Below are 18,838 nucleotides of genomic sequence, written 5' to 3' on the forward strand. Positions count from 1 at the left end.
GAGAAACCACCAAGGAGCCGACACCAATGCAAACACACGAGGGTTTATTTACAAGCTCCAGCTTGGGTCCAAGTGTACCCGACACAGCGGAGCAGGGACTTGGACCCCGAGACTAAGAGGTGTAGCAGCTTTATATGGGCCAGTGGCCAATGGGATTGTAACATATGCAGAAAGTTGCACAGTTATGCCGGTCCACACGCAGGTGGCCAATTGAATTACATTTTACTCTACAGTATCCATTTGAGCTGGCTTATTATTTTGGTCAGAATCCACGCGCAGTTCTGGCGGGCACAAGGCGGGGTTACATTGTTATGACCCGATTTCCGATAAGGGTGTGCCTAGCGGCTTGACTAGGGTGGGGCAGCACCTTAAGCAATAATCAGGTCCTGTGGGGGTCATACAGGAGGTGGAGGGTGCAGCACAAAATGGAGTTAGTCCTGCTCTGCTTGTCCAGAGGCAGGGGATTTTTGTTAAATTTCCTGGGTCCCATAGGTACTTGTATGATGAGAACTGAAGGCTGTCTCCCGGGTGAAGAGGCCATCGCAACGAGGGGAGAGGAGTGTTTGTCCTCCTACAGACATGGGGTGCAGAAAGTCCAAACGGAAGCCACCCCCCAAAAATAAGATGACTGGCACCTTAGAGACCCAGTTCACCTGCCCCTTCTGCAACCACGAGAAGTCTTGTGATGTAAAGATGGATCGTGCCCGCAACACCGGAGTCATCTCTTGTACCGTGTGCCTAGAGGAATTCCAGACGCCCATCACATATCTGTCAGAACCAGTGGACGTGTACAGCGATTGGATAGATGCCTGCGAGGCAGCCAATCAGTAGCAGCGCAGAGGACCCACTCCCTTGGTGGTGCCGCCTGCAGTGGACCTGCCCGGCTGGCTACCAGTACAGAGACATTCCAGGGTCCAGGGTGTGGGTCTAGGGCCTTCACGGCCCTCCGTGTGGATGGTGTGGGTGTGGGTGTGAGTGTGTACGGCTGCGAGTGTGGCCATGGCAGCATGCTTGTGGGCACCGACTGGAGGTGAGGTGGGCCCCCCGGGGGCCTGAAGTGCTTCACTTGGCTCTGAAAGCCTTTAACTTGCTTGCTCCTCCTCGGAGCCTGTGTCCTGACATTCTGGACAAGGCCAAGGCCAGCAGAGGCTGCCTCGGGACTCTCCAGCCTCCTCACCCACCTCACCAGCACCTTGCCCATTTGAACTGGACTTCCCTCCGTCTTCCCCTGCCTTCCAAGGCCTGTGGCCTGAGATTCAGAGCCACAGTCCCACAGTCCCCTTGGGCCCTAGCAGAACAGCCCCTTTCCCATTTAGCTGTCAATCACCAGCCCTTAAATAAAGCAGCCGATGAAAAAGAAATTGAGAACTGAATGTTGTGTCAAATGATGAATCACTGAATTCAACTACAGAATCCAATATTACATCGTATGCTAACTAAAATTAAGATTAAGAAAAATGGGAAAAAAAGAAGGAAAAGAAGAGATAAACTTAATATAAGACAGAAAAAGCTTGGTTGCTCTTTGAATACTTAGAGTTATTGGACAAGTGATGAAACCAAGGTAAGATATTGTTATAAGATCAAGAAAGGAAGATTTCACTAGGATGATTTGAAGATTGAAAATGTGAATAAATATTTTCAATTTGGATATATAAAGATCAAACCATTCTATATACTGATTACATGGACAGCTGGGTACCTCAGTGGTTGAGCATCTGCCTTTGACTCAGGCCCTGACCTTGGGTCCAGGGATCAAGTCCTGTATTGGGCTTCCTGTGAGGGAACTTCTTCTCCCTCTATGTCTCTCCTCTGTCTCTGTGTCTGTCATGGATAAATTAATAAAATCTTAAAAAACATATAAAAATAAACTGATCACATTTTTTGAATTATCTCATGGTCCATTGGATTTATTTTTCCAAGGTGTCTTAGTGTATTTTTATATTATATTTTTATATTATTATTTTTATATTATTATTATTATATTTATTAGATTCACAGGTAGAATTTAGTGATTCATTGGTTGCTTATGGTACTCAGTGTTCATTATTTCACATGCCCTCCCTAATGCCCATTCTAATTATCCCATCTTGCCATCCCTTTCAGCTCCAGCTACCCTCAAGTTTTTCCTAGAGTTCGATGTCTCTTATGGTTTGCTCCCCTCTCAATTTTCATCTTATTTAACTTTTCCTTCCCTTCCTCTTTGTTCATTTCTTTTGTTTCTTTATTTTTATTTTTATTTTTTATTGAAGTTCAATTTGCCAACATATAGAATAACACCTAGTGCTCATCCCATTAAATGCCCCCCTCAGTGCCCATCACCCAGTCACCCCCACACCCCATCAATCTCCCTTTCCACCATCCCTGTTCATTTCCTAGAGTTAGGAGTCTCTCATGTTCTGTCTCCCTCTCTGATATTTCCCACTCATTTTTTCTCCTTTCTCCTTTATTCCCTTTCACTATTTTTTTTATATTCCCTAAATGAATGAGACCATATAATGTTTGTCCTTCTCTGATTGACTTATTTCACTCAGCATAATACCCCCCAGTTCCATCCACGTTGAAGCAAATGGTGGGTATTTGTTGTTTCTAATGGCTGAGTAATATTCCATTGAATACATATACCACATCTTCTTTATCCATTTATAGCAGCAATGTCCACTATAGCCAAACTGTGGAAGAGGCCTCAGTGTACATCAAAAGGTGAATGCATTTGTTTTGTTTCTTAAATGCCACATATGAGCTAAATCATATGGTATTTGTATTTCCCTAATTTATTTTACTTAGCATAATACCCTCTAGCTCCCTCCATCTCATTACAAATGACAAAATTTCATTCTTTTTGATGGTTAAGTATATATATATATATATATATTGGAGTTGACTAAGCCCATTACCCAAGATCCTGTTATCATCAGCATGAACACGTTTTTGCCTATATGAATGGGATAGTGAAGAGGAAGTCAAATAGCCACATAACGACCATAGACCATTGAGGCCAATATTAATATATATATTAATATGTATTTTATATATATTATATATATATATACAATGGAATATATATATATATATATATCACTTCTTTATCGTTGATGAACATCTGGGCTCTTTCCATATTTTGGCTATTGTTTGTTATTTACTTTATTGCTTAAGTACTTGCATTATTGAGAATATCTGTGGCCTTTACACTTCAGGTTATGGTTAATAATTTGTAACAAAAAAGAAATAACAATTTGTAAAAAATGAAGAAATTAAAAGAAAAAATGCCACAAAATGAGTGACTGGGAATATATAATTGCTTTTTCAAATCTTTATTATTTTTATTTTCTAGATTAATGTAATTCCTATCTTTAATCGTGCTATGATATTGTTCTTAAGGAGTCTGCAAAATGAAATTAATATACTTCTAAGCATCAGAACTAGTGAGAACTTTGCTACATTTCTATAGAGCAGAACTTCAGAATCACTCTTCTCAGAGCACCCATCACTTCCTTATTTCTCAGGCTGTAAACAATTGGGTTAAGCATTGGGGTCAAGATGGTGTAGAATACAGCCAAGGCCTTGTCCTCTGTTGGAGTTCGGAGGGATCTTGGGCGTAAATAAGTGTAAGCAAAGGGTGCATAGTAGAAAGTCACCACAGTGAGGTGGGTGCTGCAGGTGGAATAGGCCTTCTTCTTCCCTTCTGTGGACTGCATGTGGAAGATGGCAAGGAGAACACGTCCATAGGAACATGCAATGCCAATGAAAGGAATTACAATCAAGAGTGTGGTGCTCACAAACACCGTGTACTCATAGACCCAGGTATCCATGCAGGCCAGCGTCAACATGGCTGGGACTTCACAGAAGAAGTGATTGATAGTCCTGGATTGACAGTAAGGTATATTGAAGGCATATACAGTGTGGGCACAGGAGTTGACTGAGCCCACTATCCAAGATCCCGTTATCATCAGCACGCACACTTTTTTGCTTATACGAATGGGATAGTGAAGAGGAAAGCAAATAGCCACATAACGATCATAAGCCATCGAGGCCAATATTAGTCCTTCTGCACCAGCTAAAGCAATGAAGAAGAAGCTCTGAACTCCACACTTAATGAAAGAAATAGACTTGTTTCCAGAGAGATAATTAGAAGCCATCTTGGGGACAATATTGGAGATGTAGCTCAGGTCCATGAGGGAGAGCTGACTAAGTAGAAAATACATGGGTGTGTGGAGATGAGTGTCCACAAAGATGAGGATGATCATGGACAGGTTGCCAAACACAGCCATTAGGAAAATAAGAACAATGAGAATGAAAAAGCACAGGCCAATTCTTGATGGTGGAAACAGCCCCAATAAGAAGAAACCAGATGTCTGGTTAAAATTTTCCATGGGACATTAAGTTAGATTTCCCTAAAGAGAGACACATGTTACTAGAGAAAAATAATCTCTTAATAATTTGTTATTTTAGTTCCATTGTGATCTATTCAGAAAACATTCCAGCTCTAAAAAATTTTAGCACATAATTTGAAAAAACAGTTGATTTTTGCCTCATATATAAAATCTTGATCCATACATTTGTCTCCAAAACATTTCATAGAAATCCTTAAATTTGTAAGAAAGATATATTTCTGTGACTTTATTAAGATATTTTTTAATTTCTCATTGTAAATTTAATTATTGTCAACGTCAGAATCTATACTTTTTGAGATTGCATTGAAAGTTAATATACATGCATAAATTACATTCCCATATTTCAATATATTTTATGACCCCTATGCAATGATTTTTTTCTTTTATAATTAAGCCCTAATATTTCTGAGACTACAGTAGTCTATAAGATCAAGTGGTAGATACATACCCTCTTTGTTCATTTGTTTGATTCCATTAAAAATCTAGCCTAATCAACCTTCTTAGGTCCCAACCATTATTACCTGCTTCCTCCCCCCCCAAAATGTTCAATGAATAGCTATTGCCAAGTATAATTTATATAAAGCAGATATCTTCTCCCTCCTCACTCAATATTCAAATTCTGTAGTTTAAGGACCCTCTTTTCATGATAACTTTTTCTAAAGTCTTATTGCAGCTCCATGACTCTGTTCAAGCTCTCTGAAAAGATCTGTACTGTGTTCATATGCTTCTCAATAATTATATAATATTATGCATTCCTTTATGGCAGCTTTTGTTGTTCTGTTTTACCTCTTGCTTTTGTGTATTTAAAACTCTTTTCATGTGTACATAACTGTGAGAATTTAGCCCCTATACTTCTCACTACCCACCATAAAACTCAACTAATATAATAATAATAAGTAGATCTGCATTAATTTAAAAAGTAGGAATGACAACAGAGGGGTGTCAGAGATGAAAACGTTAAGAACATTCTGGGAGAAGAAATTTTAAGAAACAGATACTTAAAAGGAGAAAGAGAACTGGCATTTTGAGAATGTCTAAGTGGGAATGAGTGGAGGGAATCTTCTCCAGAAGGAATATCATCAGTGAGTAAAGTCCAGCATGTTATGCCTAAAAAGGATTGTAGTGCCTCAATATCTCATACCTTTTTGGATCAAAGCCATCAGGCTGCTGAGGAAGTCTTTATATTCAAGAGAGATGTACACACACACACACACACACACACACACACACATTTTTGGGATAATTCCATGTAGCCTTGGGATAATGACTGGGATAATTCCATGCAGCCTTTACAATAATCTATCTTCAGAGAAATATGAGAAATTGTTAATTCCAAAGTAAAAATATCATGCAGTACATAAAATGAAGTGTAAAATAATACTGGTATTATAGGTAAAATACCAGGACATGTAAAAGATAATAATATAAATGTAATGAATGTCTTTAAACATAAGATGATGAGAATTTACCAGAAAGCAATTACAAAGCAAAATTGGACATTTAAAACAGATAAGAAAATGATAGGAATAATACAAATAACCCAGTATATACTTAGGGGCATTCCTGTAAGTGAATGTGGCATTGATATTTTTGAAAAAACATTTTTTTATTTTTTTAAGATTTATTTATTTATTCATGAAAGACAGAAAACGAGTGAGGCAGAGACATAGGCAGAGGGAGAAGCAGGCTCCATGCAGGGAGTCCAATGTGGGACAGGATCCTGGAATTCCAGGATCACACCCTGAGCTGAAGGCAGATGCTCAACCACTGAGCCACCCAGGCTTCACGACAAAACATTTATTTTTAAGTCAATATTATTGTATGAGCCTTTTTTTGGGGAACCATTATTTATGAGCTGCAATGTTCAAACAGGATACAAAGAATACAGAAAAATAAATGAGAAATAACCCATTAAATGGTGTTTTCCTGAAAATACTAAATATTGTCTTCAAAACGATTTGATAATTCTCAATATCAACAAGATATATACACTAAATTCTACTTGAGACAAATCATGGTAACCTGAGAAGAAATATATGCAGTAATTTAAATGAAGTAATTTATGCAAAATGACCTCATGTTTCACAATACACTTGTATATTTTATATGGAAACAATAAATTCTAGGAGATGGAAGAATGCTATCAATGCATGCCCTCAGAATTAACGTGGGATGTAACTATGTTGACAGAATGGGGAGGGTAGGGGATAAGGTTGATACTGTAGGGAGTGGGTGACACTTCATCCACAGTGGGATGAGTTACAAATTATGGTCTGGTATTTGTGATTTAGGAACCAAGCACTAGAAGATGAATATATTGCTTAAAATACTGAGGTAGTTTTGGAAGACAAATTGTAAAATAAATAGAAGTATTTGCCTTCATGTGGACTGTTGATATCCTGTCCATGCGTCCTTTGAATAAAATGTTAGAGTGATATAAAAGTTATTGCAGTTAGAAATTTACAGGTACTGATATTATTGCAGATGTGAATCTACAAATCTACTGTGATATTCCCATAGCAGGGTTCTGGATCTATCTGCAGCAGTTGATTTTAAATTATTCCAAATTGCAGAGGAATAACTGGGAGAGCTCATTTTGTTTATAGGTAAAAGAAGTATTGCATCTGACATTGAAGCCACTATAGATATTGTATACATTTCAAGGTCTAATGTAAAGAAGTATTTTTTATGTAAAATAGCTAGATTAATTCCATTTTATTTTCATTTTACCTAGTGACATAATGAAAACTAATCTAGTTACACACTATATACAAAATATTTGCACCTGCCTCAATCTTTTATACTTCACTAGAACTTTTGGTTTTGGCATCAACATTACTACAATATACAGTGGAGAAAAAGTCAAAGAGTTGGTTTCTTAGTGAGCTGGAGAACTAAGCTTTGAACCTGAACAAGATCCATTCATGGCAGAGAAGATAGAACTATACACTTCCACTGGGTGGAATCCAACATATGTCAAGATTTGTGCCAGGAACAAATTTCCTTTAATCCTGACCAGTGGCTCTTACATTTGATGCAACCATCCATATGGCTACAGATGTGTGTAGATGATGAATCATATTTCAGAGATTTAAGGAAATTCTTGGGTTTTCCTCTCTTAATGTAGATGCTAGATAAATGGATGCAGATGTTTATATATTATTTTTTACTTAAAATTATTCCTACCTTACCATTAAACATTTTTAGGCAACAATTATGAAATAAAAATGGCTATTTTGAACTGCTCAAAAATAAATAGAAATGAGGGATCCCTGGGGGGCTCAGTGGTTTGGTGCCTGCCTTTGGCCCAGGGCGTGATCTTGGAGTCCCAGGATAGAGACCCGCGTCAAGCTCCTGGCATGGAGCCTGCTTCTCCCTCTGCCTGTGTCTCTGCCTCTCTCTTTCTCTCTCTCTCTATGTTCTATCATAAAATAAATAAATAAATCTTTAAAAAATCTTAAAAAATAAATATAAATGAAAAAGAAAACTATAAGCTATTAATTTAAAAATTACTATAGATGAAAGAGGATCAAAAATGTATATAAGGTTTTATGTCTAAATAAATTGGTTTAAAAAAATAAAAAAATTAATTGGTTTAGTGCTTATATTTTGTTCAAGATATTTCTTTTTCCTTTGGTTTGGAGTCAATTATATTTTCACTTGTTCCCTCCAAAAATACTCTAATCAATGATGTAGAGAATGCATCCATCACTCACACATTGTCTAAATGAAATCTAATCCACCTCAGATTGCCCAGATACCGAAGATTCCCTAGGTGATTTTGGTTACAAAGAAATAGCCTCTTCTGTATCATCTCCTCTATAAATTAGGTTGTAACTGTATACATTCAATTCATTCCTACATTTTAATGAGGAAGATTCTCTAAACCACATCCAGTTTGTAAATAAATTGCATATTACTTTTTAAAATTTAGCTTAATAACATTCAATAAGCATTGTTTAACTGCCAGGCATTCCTTTTTCCTGTGTTTCCATGTTCCTTTTAAATTGCATATAAACTTGAAAAATGTCCCATTTTATTGGTTGACATATTTTTAGAATAAACAGATTTTTAAAATATAGGGTCATTATTATAATATTATAAGTGGATTCCAAATGATGAGAAATAAATCATTTAAAAATAGTTATCCAGTGGCAAATCTGGAAATGTGTCCTCCAGATAGCAGGTAATGTATAATTTCCTTCTGAAATCAACTGATCTCAAAGAAAGATATTTCAGATCACTAAATAAGTCTGGTCTGGTCACATTAGATGTGGTCTGATTATTTGCATAGTTTCAGCAAGACTGCATTTATCAAAGAAGCTTTTCATTGTTTTGCCAAAAATACTGTAAGGAATCTCAGACTAAACTTTTAAAAGCGTTTGAATGGACACAAACACACACACACACACACACACACACACACACACAATCACCACCAATTTTCATGTGAATGTTTGTTGTTTTCTCTCTTCAAAGACCCTGTCATAATTTTGAGTGCTGAACTTCACCAAAATGAACTTACTTTATCACTTGTAGGGGAAGAAAAGTGTAAATCCCCCACCCCCACATACTCCTGGATTGCCTTGAATCTATTGAAATACCTTGAACTGGAGAGAGGCAGAGATGCAGGCAGAGAGAGAAACAGGCTCCTTTTGGGAAGCCCCATGAAGGACTCAATCCCAGGACCCAGGGATCATGCCCTGAGCCAAAGGCAGATAGGTATTCAATCACTGAGCCAGCCAGGTGCTCCACTTGGGTCATAATTATATCTGCATGTTCATAGATAACAATTACTTTGCGTTGATATCAGTTATCTAGATTTTACAGCATTGTGAAATGGCTTTCACAGAATGAATCAGATTACTGAGAAGAGAATCCTCTAGAGTTTAGCCAAACACAGTTCTCTATAGTATGTCTTCAATGAGTCATACATGAATTTTTCCTGCAATCTAATGTTTTCACAACAAATTCTATTAAGAATGACAAACAGTATATAGTTAATAATGCTTTAGTGACTTTGGAATTAATACTCTTATTAAATATTTAAGCAATGTATATTTTTGTTGAGGTCATTATAGAAATTGTGATCTATAATGATTTTATTGTATAAGAGATCTAAAAGGCACAGTATCTGCATGTGCATATATATCTGTGTGTTTCTAAATATGCCTTTCATGAAATATTGTAATGGCGAATCAGCATTGATAGATAAATAGAAGAGTAAGTAGACAGATATTTTGAGAGAGATCTCATTTATCAGTGCATAGTTTGAGTTTGGTGTCAGATTAAAGATATGTTTATCTTGCTTGATTGTAAAAATCACATTGCAGATTGTTTGGAGCCAATATTAGATCTAATTCTAGTTGAGTCACTACTAGGAAAGTAAACTTGGATTAGTGAATTCAACTCTATGAACCTGTAAAAGTAGAGCTCACCAAAATCACAATAAGGTATGATCTCACACCTTTTAGGATGGGTATAAACAAATTTTTTTAAAAATAACAAATGTCGGAGAGAGCCTGGAGAAAGCGAAACACTTGTGCCCTATTGAGGGAATATAGGTTAGTAGATACATTATGGAATACAATAGAAATTCTTCAAAAAGTTAAAAATAGCATATGATCCAACAATCCCACTTCTTTTTTTAAAAATTTTTTATTGGAATTCAATTTGCCAACATATAGAATAACACCCAGTGCTCATCCTGCCAAGTGCCCCACTCAGTGCCCATTACCCAGTCATCCCAACCCCCTCACCCACCTCCCCTTCCACTACCCCTTGTTCATTTCCCAGAGTTAGATGTCTTTCATGTTTAGTCACCCTCACTGATATTTTCACTCATTTCTCTCCTTTCCTCTTTATTCACTTTCACTATTTTTATATTCCCCAAATGAATGAGACCATATAATGTTTGTCCTTCTCTGATTGAGTTATTTCACTCAGCATAATACCCTCCAATTCCATCAATGTCGAAGAAAATGGTGGGTATTTGTCGTCTCTAATGGCTGAGTGATAATTCCATTGTATACATAGACCACATCTTCTTTATCCATTCATCTTTCGATGGACACCGAGGCTCCTTCCACAGTTTGGCTATTGTGGACATTGCTGCTAGAAACATCGGGGTGCAGGTGTCCCGGCGTTTCACTGCATCAGTATCTTTGGGGTAAATCCCCATCAGTGCAATTGCTGGGTCGTAGGGCAGGTCTATTTTTAACCCTTTGAGGAACTTCCACACAGTTTTCCAGAGTGGCTGTACCAGTTCCCATTCCCACCAACAGTGCAAGAGGTTTCCCCTTTAAGGAGAAAAAATGGGAAATATCAGAAAGGGAGACAGAACATGAAAGACTCCTAACTCTGGGAAATGAACTAGGGGTGGTGGAACGGGAGGTTGGCAGGGGGTGGGGGTGACTGGGTGATGGGCACTGAGGTGGGCACTTGACGGGATGAGCACTGGGTGTTATTCTATATGTTGGCAAACTGAACACCAATAAAAAATAAATTTATATAAAAAAGAGGGTTCCCCTTTCCCCACATCTCCAACATTTGTTGACATATATCCAAATAAAATGAAATCAGGTTTAAGGATATACTTGTTCTCCTATTATCATTATGGCAGTGTTATTCATAATAGGTAAAATATAGAAATTAATCTTATATGTCCATTGACAAATAAATGGATAAATGAAATGGGTATATAAGTTACATAACAACAGCAAAGGGGATCAACCCAGAGGTTATTAAGCTAAGTTAAATAAGCTACACACAGAGAGTCAAATGCTTTATAATTACAATTGTATGTAAATCTAAGAGTCAACCTTTAGAAGTACAGAGCAGAATGGCAGTCATCAATGACTAAATGGAGGGATAAATGAGAAGATGTAGGTCAAATGCTACAGTTTATAGTATACCTGTTGAATATTATCTATTGTACAGCAATTTAAAAGCATTTTCTCTTAGGGTATATCTCACCAGTTGGTGTATTTTCACAAGGGAAAAAGAGTCTGTTTTTGTGCCAGTACCACACTGTCTTGATGACCACAGCTTTGTAGTACAACCTGAAATCTGGCATTGTGATGCCCCCAGATATGGTTTTCTTTTTTAAAATTCCCCTGGCTATTCGGGGTGCAGCCACTCTGGAAAACTGTGTGGAGGTTCCTCAAACAGTTAAAAATAGACCTGCCCTACGACCCAGCAATTGCACTGTTGGGGATTTACCCCAAAGATACAAATGCAATGAAACGCCGGGACACCTGCACCCCGATGTTTATAGCAGCAATGGCCACGATAGCCAAACTGTGGAAGGAGCCTCGGTGTCCAACGAAAGATGAATGGATAAAGAAGATGTGGTTTATATATACAATGGAATATTACTCAGCTATTAGAAATGACAAATACCCACCATTTGCTTCAACGTGGATGGAACTGGAGGGTATTATGCTGAGTGAAGTAAGCCAGTCGGAGAAGGACAAACATTATATGTTCTCATTCATTTGGGGAATATAAATAATAGTGAAAGGGAATATAAGGGAAGGGAGAAGAAATGTGTGGGAAATATCAGAAAGGGAGACAGAACGTAAAGACTCCTAACTCTGGGAAACGAACTAGGGGTGGTAGAAGGGGAGGAGGGCGGGGGGTGGGAGTGAATGGGTGACGGGCACTGGGGGTTATTCTGTATGTTAGTAAATTGAACACCAATAAAAAATAAATTAAAAAAAAAAGGGAAAAAGAAAGAAAAGAAAAAAAGAAAATGAAAAAAAATCCTAAGTCTGTTGGTGAATGTGCTAATTAGTTTGATTGCAGTGATTATTTTAAAGTGTAAGTACCTTAAACAAATTGTGCACCATATATATATATATATATATATATTTGACAAAAATTATATATATATATATATAATTTTTGTCAATTATACCAAATAAAACATAAAAAAGAACCAAGAGTAATTACAAGATTGAATGGGATAATTTACTGGATATGTCAAATGTGAGGTGCATGTGTGACTAGTCAACCATAGCTGTGACATTTTTTACCACCTTCACTACTTCCACTAAAATCAACATAGTTACCATCATATTTTTATTCACACTTCCTGTCATCCTCCTTGGATTTCTCAGGGACATTATTCTCCATAAGTTTCAAACAACTGATTGATATTCTCAAAGCATCCTAAGTTGCTAACACAAATGTAATTATTATTTTACTGGAAAGTGTGTGACAGGCACAGAATTATTTTTTTAAATGCAGTAAACACAGAAAGCAATACAATTCGACATATTTTTGTTAAAAAATTATCATAACATATCCACTATTCTTATGAATGCCTGAATTATCTCCAGGTGCTATTTACAGTTAGAAAATATTGCCTCCATGGGATCCCTGGGTGGCACAGCGGTTTGGAGCCTGCCCTTGGCACAGGGCGCGATCCTGGAGACCCGGGATGGAATCCCACATCGGGCTCCCGGTGCATGGAGCCTGCTTCTCCCTCTGCCTGTGTCTCTGCCTCTCTCTCTCTCTCTCTGTGACTATCATAAAATAAAAATAAAAATAAAAAAAGAAAATATTGCCTCCATAGATAGATAAGTTTAGTCATTACTATTTGACTATTATTATAAATTCCATCTTATACTTTTTAAAAAAACTGGGAAAGAAACTATTTAATTAGAAATGACAGATGCATGCAAGGAAAAGCCCTGCATAAACAATAATATGTTTATTCTGTGAAACATTTAACCACATTGCACTGCTTGGGAAAATACAGCACCCTCAATTCCAGAAATAAAAGGAAGTGCTTATTCTCTATAATCAGTATTGATGATTTGAACTCTGACGTGCTAGCTTTGTCCATTTAATTTCACATGAGCCCATCTAGAGCCTATCCCAATATGATCCAATCCTGTCTCTTACAAAGATCCACATTTCCTTCTACCCAGAGAATATATTTATGTACTAGCTCCTAACAATTTTTTATTGTAAGCAGTGAAGCTATTCTTACTCAAACTCCACTTAAAATCTTCTTTTTTACAACTTGGCCAACTCGTATATAGATTACATCATTCATTTCCTAAACTGACCCCTTTAAATCTGAATGATTTCAATCCAGTCAATAATCTACAATGCCAAAAGAATTAACCCAATAGTATCAACAGCTCTGTGATCACACCTTATACATGCATGAAAACATTTCTACTTCTGTGAAATACAATATATGTTGCATATACCATACTAAAGCAGTCTTCATTAGGCTGCATTCTCCCCCATTCACAGGGAGCCCATTACAGACTCTGTAATCAATGTACCTGTTCTTTGTCATTCCCTACTATGTATGTTTAAAACCTAATCTGGGAAGGGAAACAGGCATTCAGATCCAGGAAATAGAGATATCCCCCCCCCCAAAATCAATAAAAACCGTTCAACACCTCGACATTTAGTAGTGAAGCTTGCAAATTCCAAAGATAAAGAGAATATCCTTAAAGCAGCAAGAGACAAGAAATCTCTAACTTTTATGGGGAGAAACACTAGGTGAATAGAAGACCTCTCCATAGAGACCTGGCAGGCCAGAAAGGGCTGGCAGGATATACTCAGGGTCCTAAATGAGAAGAACCTACAGCCTAGAATACTTTATCTAGAAAGGCTCTCATTCAGAATAGAAGGAGAGATAAAGAGCATCTAAGATAGGCAGAAACTGAAAGAATCTGTGACCACCAAACCAGCTCTGCAAGAAATTTTAGGGGGGACTCTTAAAATTCCCGTTTAAGAAGAAGTTCAATGGAATAATCCACAAAAACAGGGACTGAATAGGTATCATGATGACACTAAACTCTTATCTCTCAATAGTAACTCTGAACGTGAACGGGCTTAATGACCCCAAAAAAGGCTCAGGGTTTCAGACTGGATAAAAGAGCAGGACCCATCTATTTGCTGTCTAAGAGACTCATTTTAGACAGAAGGACACCTACAACCTGAAAATAAAACGTTGGAGAACCATGTACCATTCAAATGGTCCTCAAAAGAAAGCAGGGGTAGCCATCCTTATATCAGATAAACTAAAATTTACCCCAAAGACTGTATAGTAAGAGATGAAGAGGGACACTATCTCATACTTAAAGGATCTATCCAACAAGAGGACTTAACAATCCTCAATATATATGCCCCGAATGTGGGAGCTGCCAAATATTTAAATCAATTAATAACCAAAGTGAAGAAATACTTAGATAATAATACACTTATACTTGGTGATTTCAATCTAACTCTTTCTATACTCGATAGTCTTCTAAGCACATCTCCAAAGAAACGAGAGTTTTAAATGATACACTGGGCCAGATGGATTTCACAGATATCTACAAAACTTTACATCCAAACTCAACTGAATACACATTCTTCTCAAGTGCACAGGGAACTTTCTCCAAAATAGACCACATACTGGGTCATAAATCGGGTCTGAACCGATACCAAAAGATTGGGATCGTCCACTGCATATTCTCAGACCATAATGCCTTGAAATTAGAACTAAATCACAACAAGAAGTTTGGAAGGACTCAAACACGTGGAGGTTAAGGACCATCCTTCCAAAAGATGAAAGGGTCAACCAAGAAATTAAGGAAGAATTAAAAAGATTCATGGAAACTAATGAGAATGAAGATACAACGGTTCAAAATCTTTGGGATGCAGCAAAGGTAGTCCTAAGGGAGAATACATTGCAATACAAGCATACATTCAAAAACTGGAAGAAACTCAAATACAAAAGCTAACCTTACACATAAAGGAGCTAGAGAAAAAACAGCAAATAGATCCTACGCCCAGGAGAAGAAGAGAGTTAATAAAGATTCAAGAGGAACTCAACGAAATCGAGACCAGAAGAACTGTGGAACAGATCAACAGAACCAGGAGTTGGTTCTTTGAAAGAATTAATATGATAGATAAACCATTAGCCAGCCTTATTAAAAAGAAGAGAGAGAAGACTCAAATTAATAAAATCATGAATGAGAAAGGAGAGATCACTACCAACACCAAGGAAATACAAACGATTTTATAAACATATTATCAACACCTATATGAAAATAAATTAGGCAATCTAGAAGAAATGGACGCATTCCTGGAAAGCCACAAACTACCAAAACTGGAACAGGAAGAAATAGAAAACCTGAACAGGCCGATTACCAGGGAGGAAATTGAAGCAGTCATCAAAAACCTTCCAAGACACAAGAGTCCAGGGCCAGATGGCTTCCCAGGGGAATTCTATCAAACGTTTAAAGAAGAAACCAAACCTATTCTACTAAAGCTCTTTGGAAAGATAGAAAGAGATGGAGTACTTCCAAATTCATTCTATGAGGCCAGCATCATCTTAATTCCAAAACCAGACAAGGATACCACCAAAAAGGAGAATTACAGACCAATATCCCTGATAAACAGGGATGCAAAAATTCTCAACAAGATACTAGCCAATTGGATCCAACGATACATTAAGAAAATTATACACCATGAGCAATAGGATTTACCCCTGGGACACAAGGCCGGTTTAACACTCGTAAAACAATCAGTGTGATTCATCATCTCAGCAAGAGAAAATCCAAGAACCATATGATCCTCTCATTAGATGCAGAGGAAACATTTGACAAAATACAGCATCCATTCCTGATCAAAACTCTTCAGAGTGTAGGGATAGAGGGAACATTCCTCAACATCTTAAAAGCCATCTACAAAAAGCCCACAACAAGTATCATCCTCAATGGGGAAGCACTGGGAGCCTTTCCCCTAAGATCAGGAACAGGACAGGGATGTCCACTGTCACCTCTGCTATTCAACATAGTACTGGAAGTCCTAGCCTCAGCAATCAGACAACAAAAAGACATTAAAGGCATTCAAATTGGCAAAGAAGAAGTCAAACTCTCCCTCTTTGCCGATGACATGATACTCTACATAGAAAACCCAAACGTCTCCACCCCAAGATTGCTAGAACTCATACAGCAATATGGTAGTGTGGCAGGATACAAAATCAATGCCCAGAAATCAATGGCATTTCTATACACTAACAATCAGACAGAAGAAAGAGAAATTAAGGAGTCAATCCCATTTACAATTTCACCCAAAAGCAAAAGATACCTAGGAATAAACCTAACCAAAGATGTAAAGGATCTATACCCTCAAAACTACAGAACACTTCTGAAAGAAATTGAGGAAGACCCAAAGAGATGGAAAAATATTCCATGCTCATGGATTGGCAGAATTAATATTGTGAAAATGTCAATGTTACCGAGGGCAATTTACACGTTTAATGCAATCCCTATCAAAATAACATGGACTTTCTTCAGAGAATTAGAACAAATTATTTTAAGATTTGTGTGGAATCTCAAAAGACCCCGATTAGCCAAGGGAATTTTAAAAAAGAAAACTGTATCTGGGGGCATCACAATGCCATATTTCAGGTTGTACTACAAAGCTGTGGTCATCAAGACAATGTGGTACTGGCACAAAAACAGACACATAGATCAGTGGAACAGAATAGAGAACCCAGAAGTGGACCCTGAACTTTATGGTCAACTAATATTCAATAAAGGAGTAAAGACTATCCATTGGAAGAAAGACAGTCTCTTCAGTAGATCGTGCTGGGAAAATTGGACATCACATGCAGAAGAATGAAACTAGACCACTCTCTTTCACCATACACAAAGATAAACTCAAAATGGATGAAAGATCTAAATGTGAGACAAGATTCCATCAAAATCCTAGAGGAGAACACAGGCAACACCCTTTTTGAACTCGGCCACAGTAACTTCTTGCAAGATACATCCACGAAGGCAAAAGAAACCAAAGCAAAAATGAACTACTGGGACTTCATCAAGATAAGAAGCTTTTGCACAGCAAAGGATACAGTCAACAAAACTAAAAGACAACTTACAGAATGGGAGAAGATATTTGCAAATGACATATCAGATAAAGGGCTAGTTTCCAAGATCTATCAAGAACTTATTAAACTCAACAGCAAAGAAACAAACAATCCAATTATGAAATGGGCAAAAGACATGAACAGAAATCTCACAGAGGAAGACATAGACATGGCCAACATGCACATGAGAAAATGCTCTGCATCACTTGCCATCAGGGAAATACAAATCAAAACCACGATGAGATACCACCTCACACCAGTGAGAATGGGGAAAATTAACAAGGCAGGAAACCACAAGTTTTGGAGAGGATGCGGAGAAAAGGGAACCCTCTTACACTGTTGGTGGGAATGTGAACTGGTGCAGCCACTCTGGAAAACTGTGTGGAGGTTCCTCAAAGAATTAAAAATAGACCTGCCCTATGAGCCAGCAATTGCACTGCTGGGGATTTACCCCAAAGATCAGATGCAATGAAACGCCGGGACACCTGCACCCGATGTTTATAGCAGCAATGTCCACAATAGCCAAACTGTGGAAGGAGCCTCAGTGTCCATTCTAAGGTGAATGGATAAAGAAGATGTGGTTTATGTATACAATGGAATATTACTCAGCCATTAGAAATGACAAATACCCACCATTTGCTTCAACGTGGATGGAACTGGAGGGTATTGTGCTGAGTGAAGTGATTCAATTGGCGAAGGACAAACATTGTATGTTCTCATTCATCTGGGGAATATAAATAATAGTGAAAGGAATATAAGGGAAGTGAGAGGAAATTTGTGGGAAATATCAGGAAGGGAGTCAGAACTAAAGACTCCCAACTCTGGGAAACGAACTAGGGGTAGTGGAAGGGGAGGAGGGCAGCGACTGGGGGTTAATGGGTGACAGGCACTTAGTGGGGCACTTGATGGGATGAGCACTGGGTGTTATTCTGTTTGTTGGTAAATTGAACACCAATAAAAAATAAATTTATTATAAAAATTAAAAAAAGCAAGACCCATCTATTTGATGTCTACAAGAGACTCATTTTAGAGAGAAGGGCACCAATAGTCTGAAAATAAAAGGTTCGAGAACCATGAACCATTCAAATGGTCCTCAAAAGAAAGCAGGGCTAGGCATCCTTATATCAGATAAACTTAAAGTTTATCCCGAAGGCTGTAGTGAGAGATGAAGAGGGACACTATATCCTACTTAAAGGATCTATCCAAGAAGAGGACTTAACAATCATCAATATATATGCCCGAATGTGGGAGCTGCCAAATATATCAATCAATTAATAATCAATTATTTTTCTAAAAATGCCTTGGTGCAGACAAATTCTCACATTTTCAGTACCATTTGCATTCATTAAAATCCTGTATAATTTATCACAGGGAATTATTATTATTATTATTTTTATTTTTTAACCATATTTTCATGAACTCAGTATCATTTAGTGTAGACCTTACTTTTATATACAATAAATCCAGAAAACAGGTTCATAGGTGTTCATAGATAATATCAATCATTCACGTAATATCAATTCTACCATATTTACTAACATTTCACAATAGATTATAA

General features: G+C 37.5%; 1 protein-coding gene and 1 pseudogene across 1 annotated transcript; one reads left to right on the plus strand and one right to left on the minus strand.

Annotated features, from left to right (window-relative positions):
* The first annotated feature begins 530 nt into the window (after positions 1–530).
* Positions 531–966, plus strand: LOC100683954 (annotated as a pseudogene).
* A 2,468-nt stretch (positions 967–3,434) lies between these two features.
* OR2L17 (olfactory receptor family 2 subfamily L member 17) lies at positions 3,435–4,370 on the minus strand. The gene has a single exon (NM_001388534.1). It carries the CDS (start codon positions 4,368–4,370, stop codon positions 3,435–3,437), a length of 936 nt encoding a protein of 311 aa, NP_001375463.1.
* Positions 4,371–18,838: the final 14,468 nt, after the last annotated feature.

This window comes from Canis lupus, chromosome 14 (genome assembly GCF_011100685.1).
Source record: "Canis lupus familiaris isolate Mischka breed German Shepherd chromosome 14, alternate assembly UU_Cfam_GSD_1.0, whole genome shotgun sequence".
Lineage (NCBI taxonomy): Eukaryota > Metazoa > Chordata > Mammalia > Carnivora > Canidae > Canis > Canis lupus.

Bases quoted from the DNA above. Each gene is read 5' to 3' on its own strand.
- OR2L17 (NM_001388534.1), bottom strand. From the start codon at position 4,370: ATGGAAAATTTTAACCAGACATCTGGTTTCTTCTTATTGGGGCTGTTT.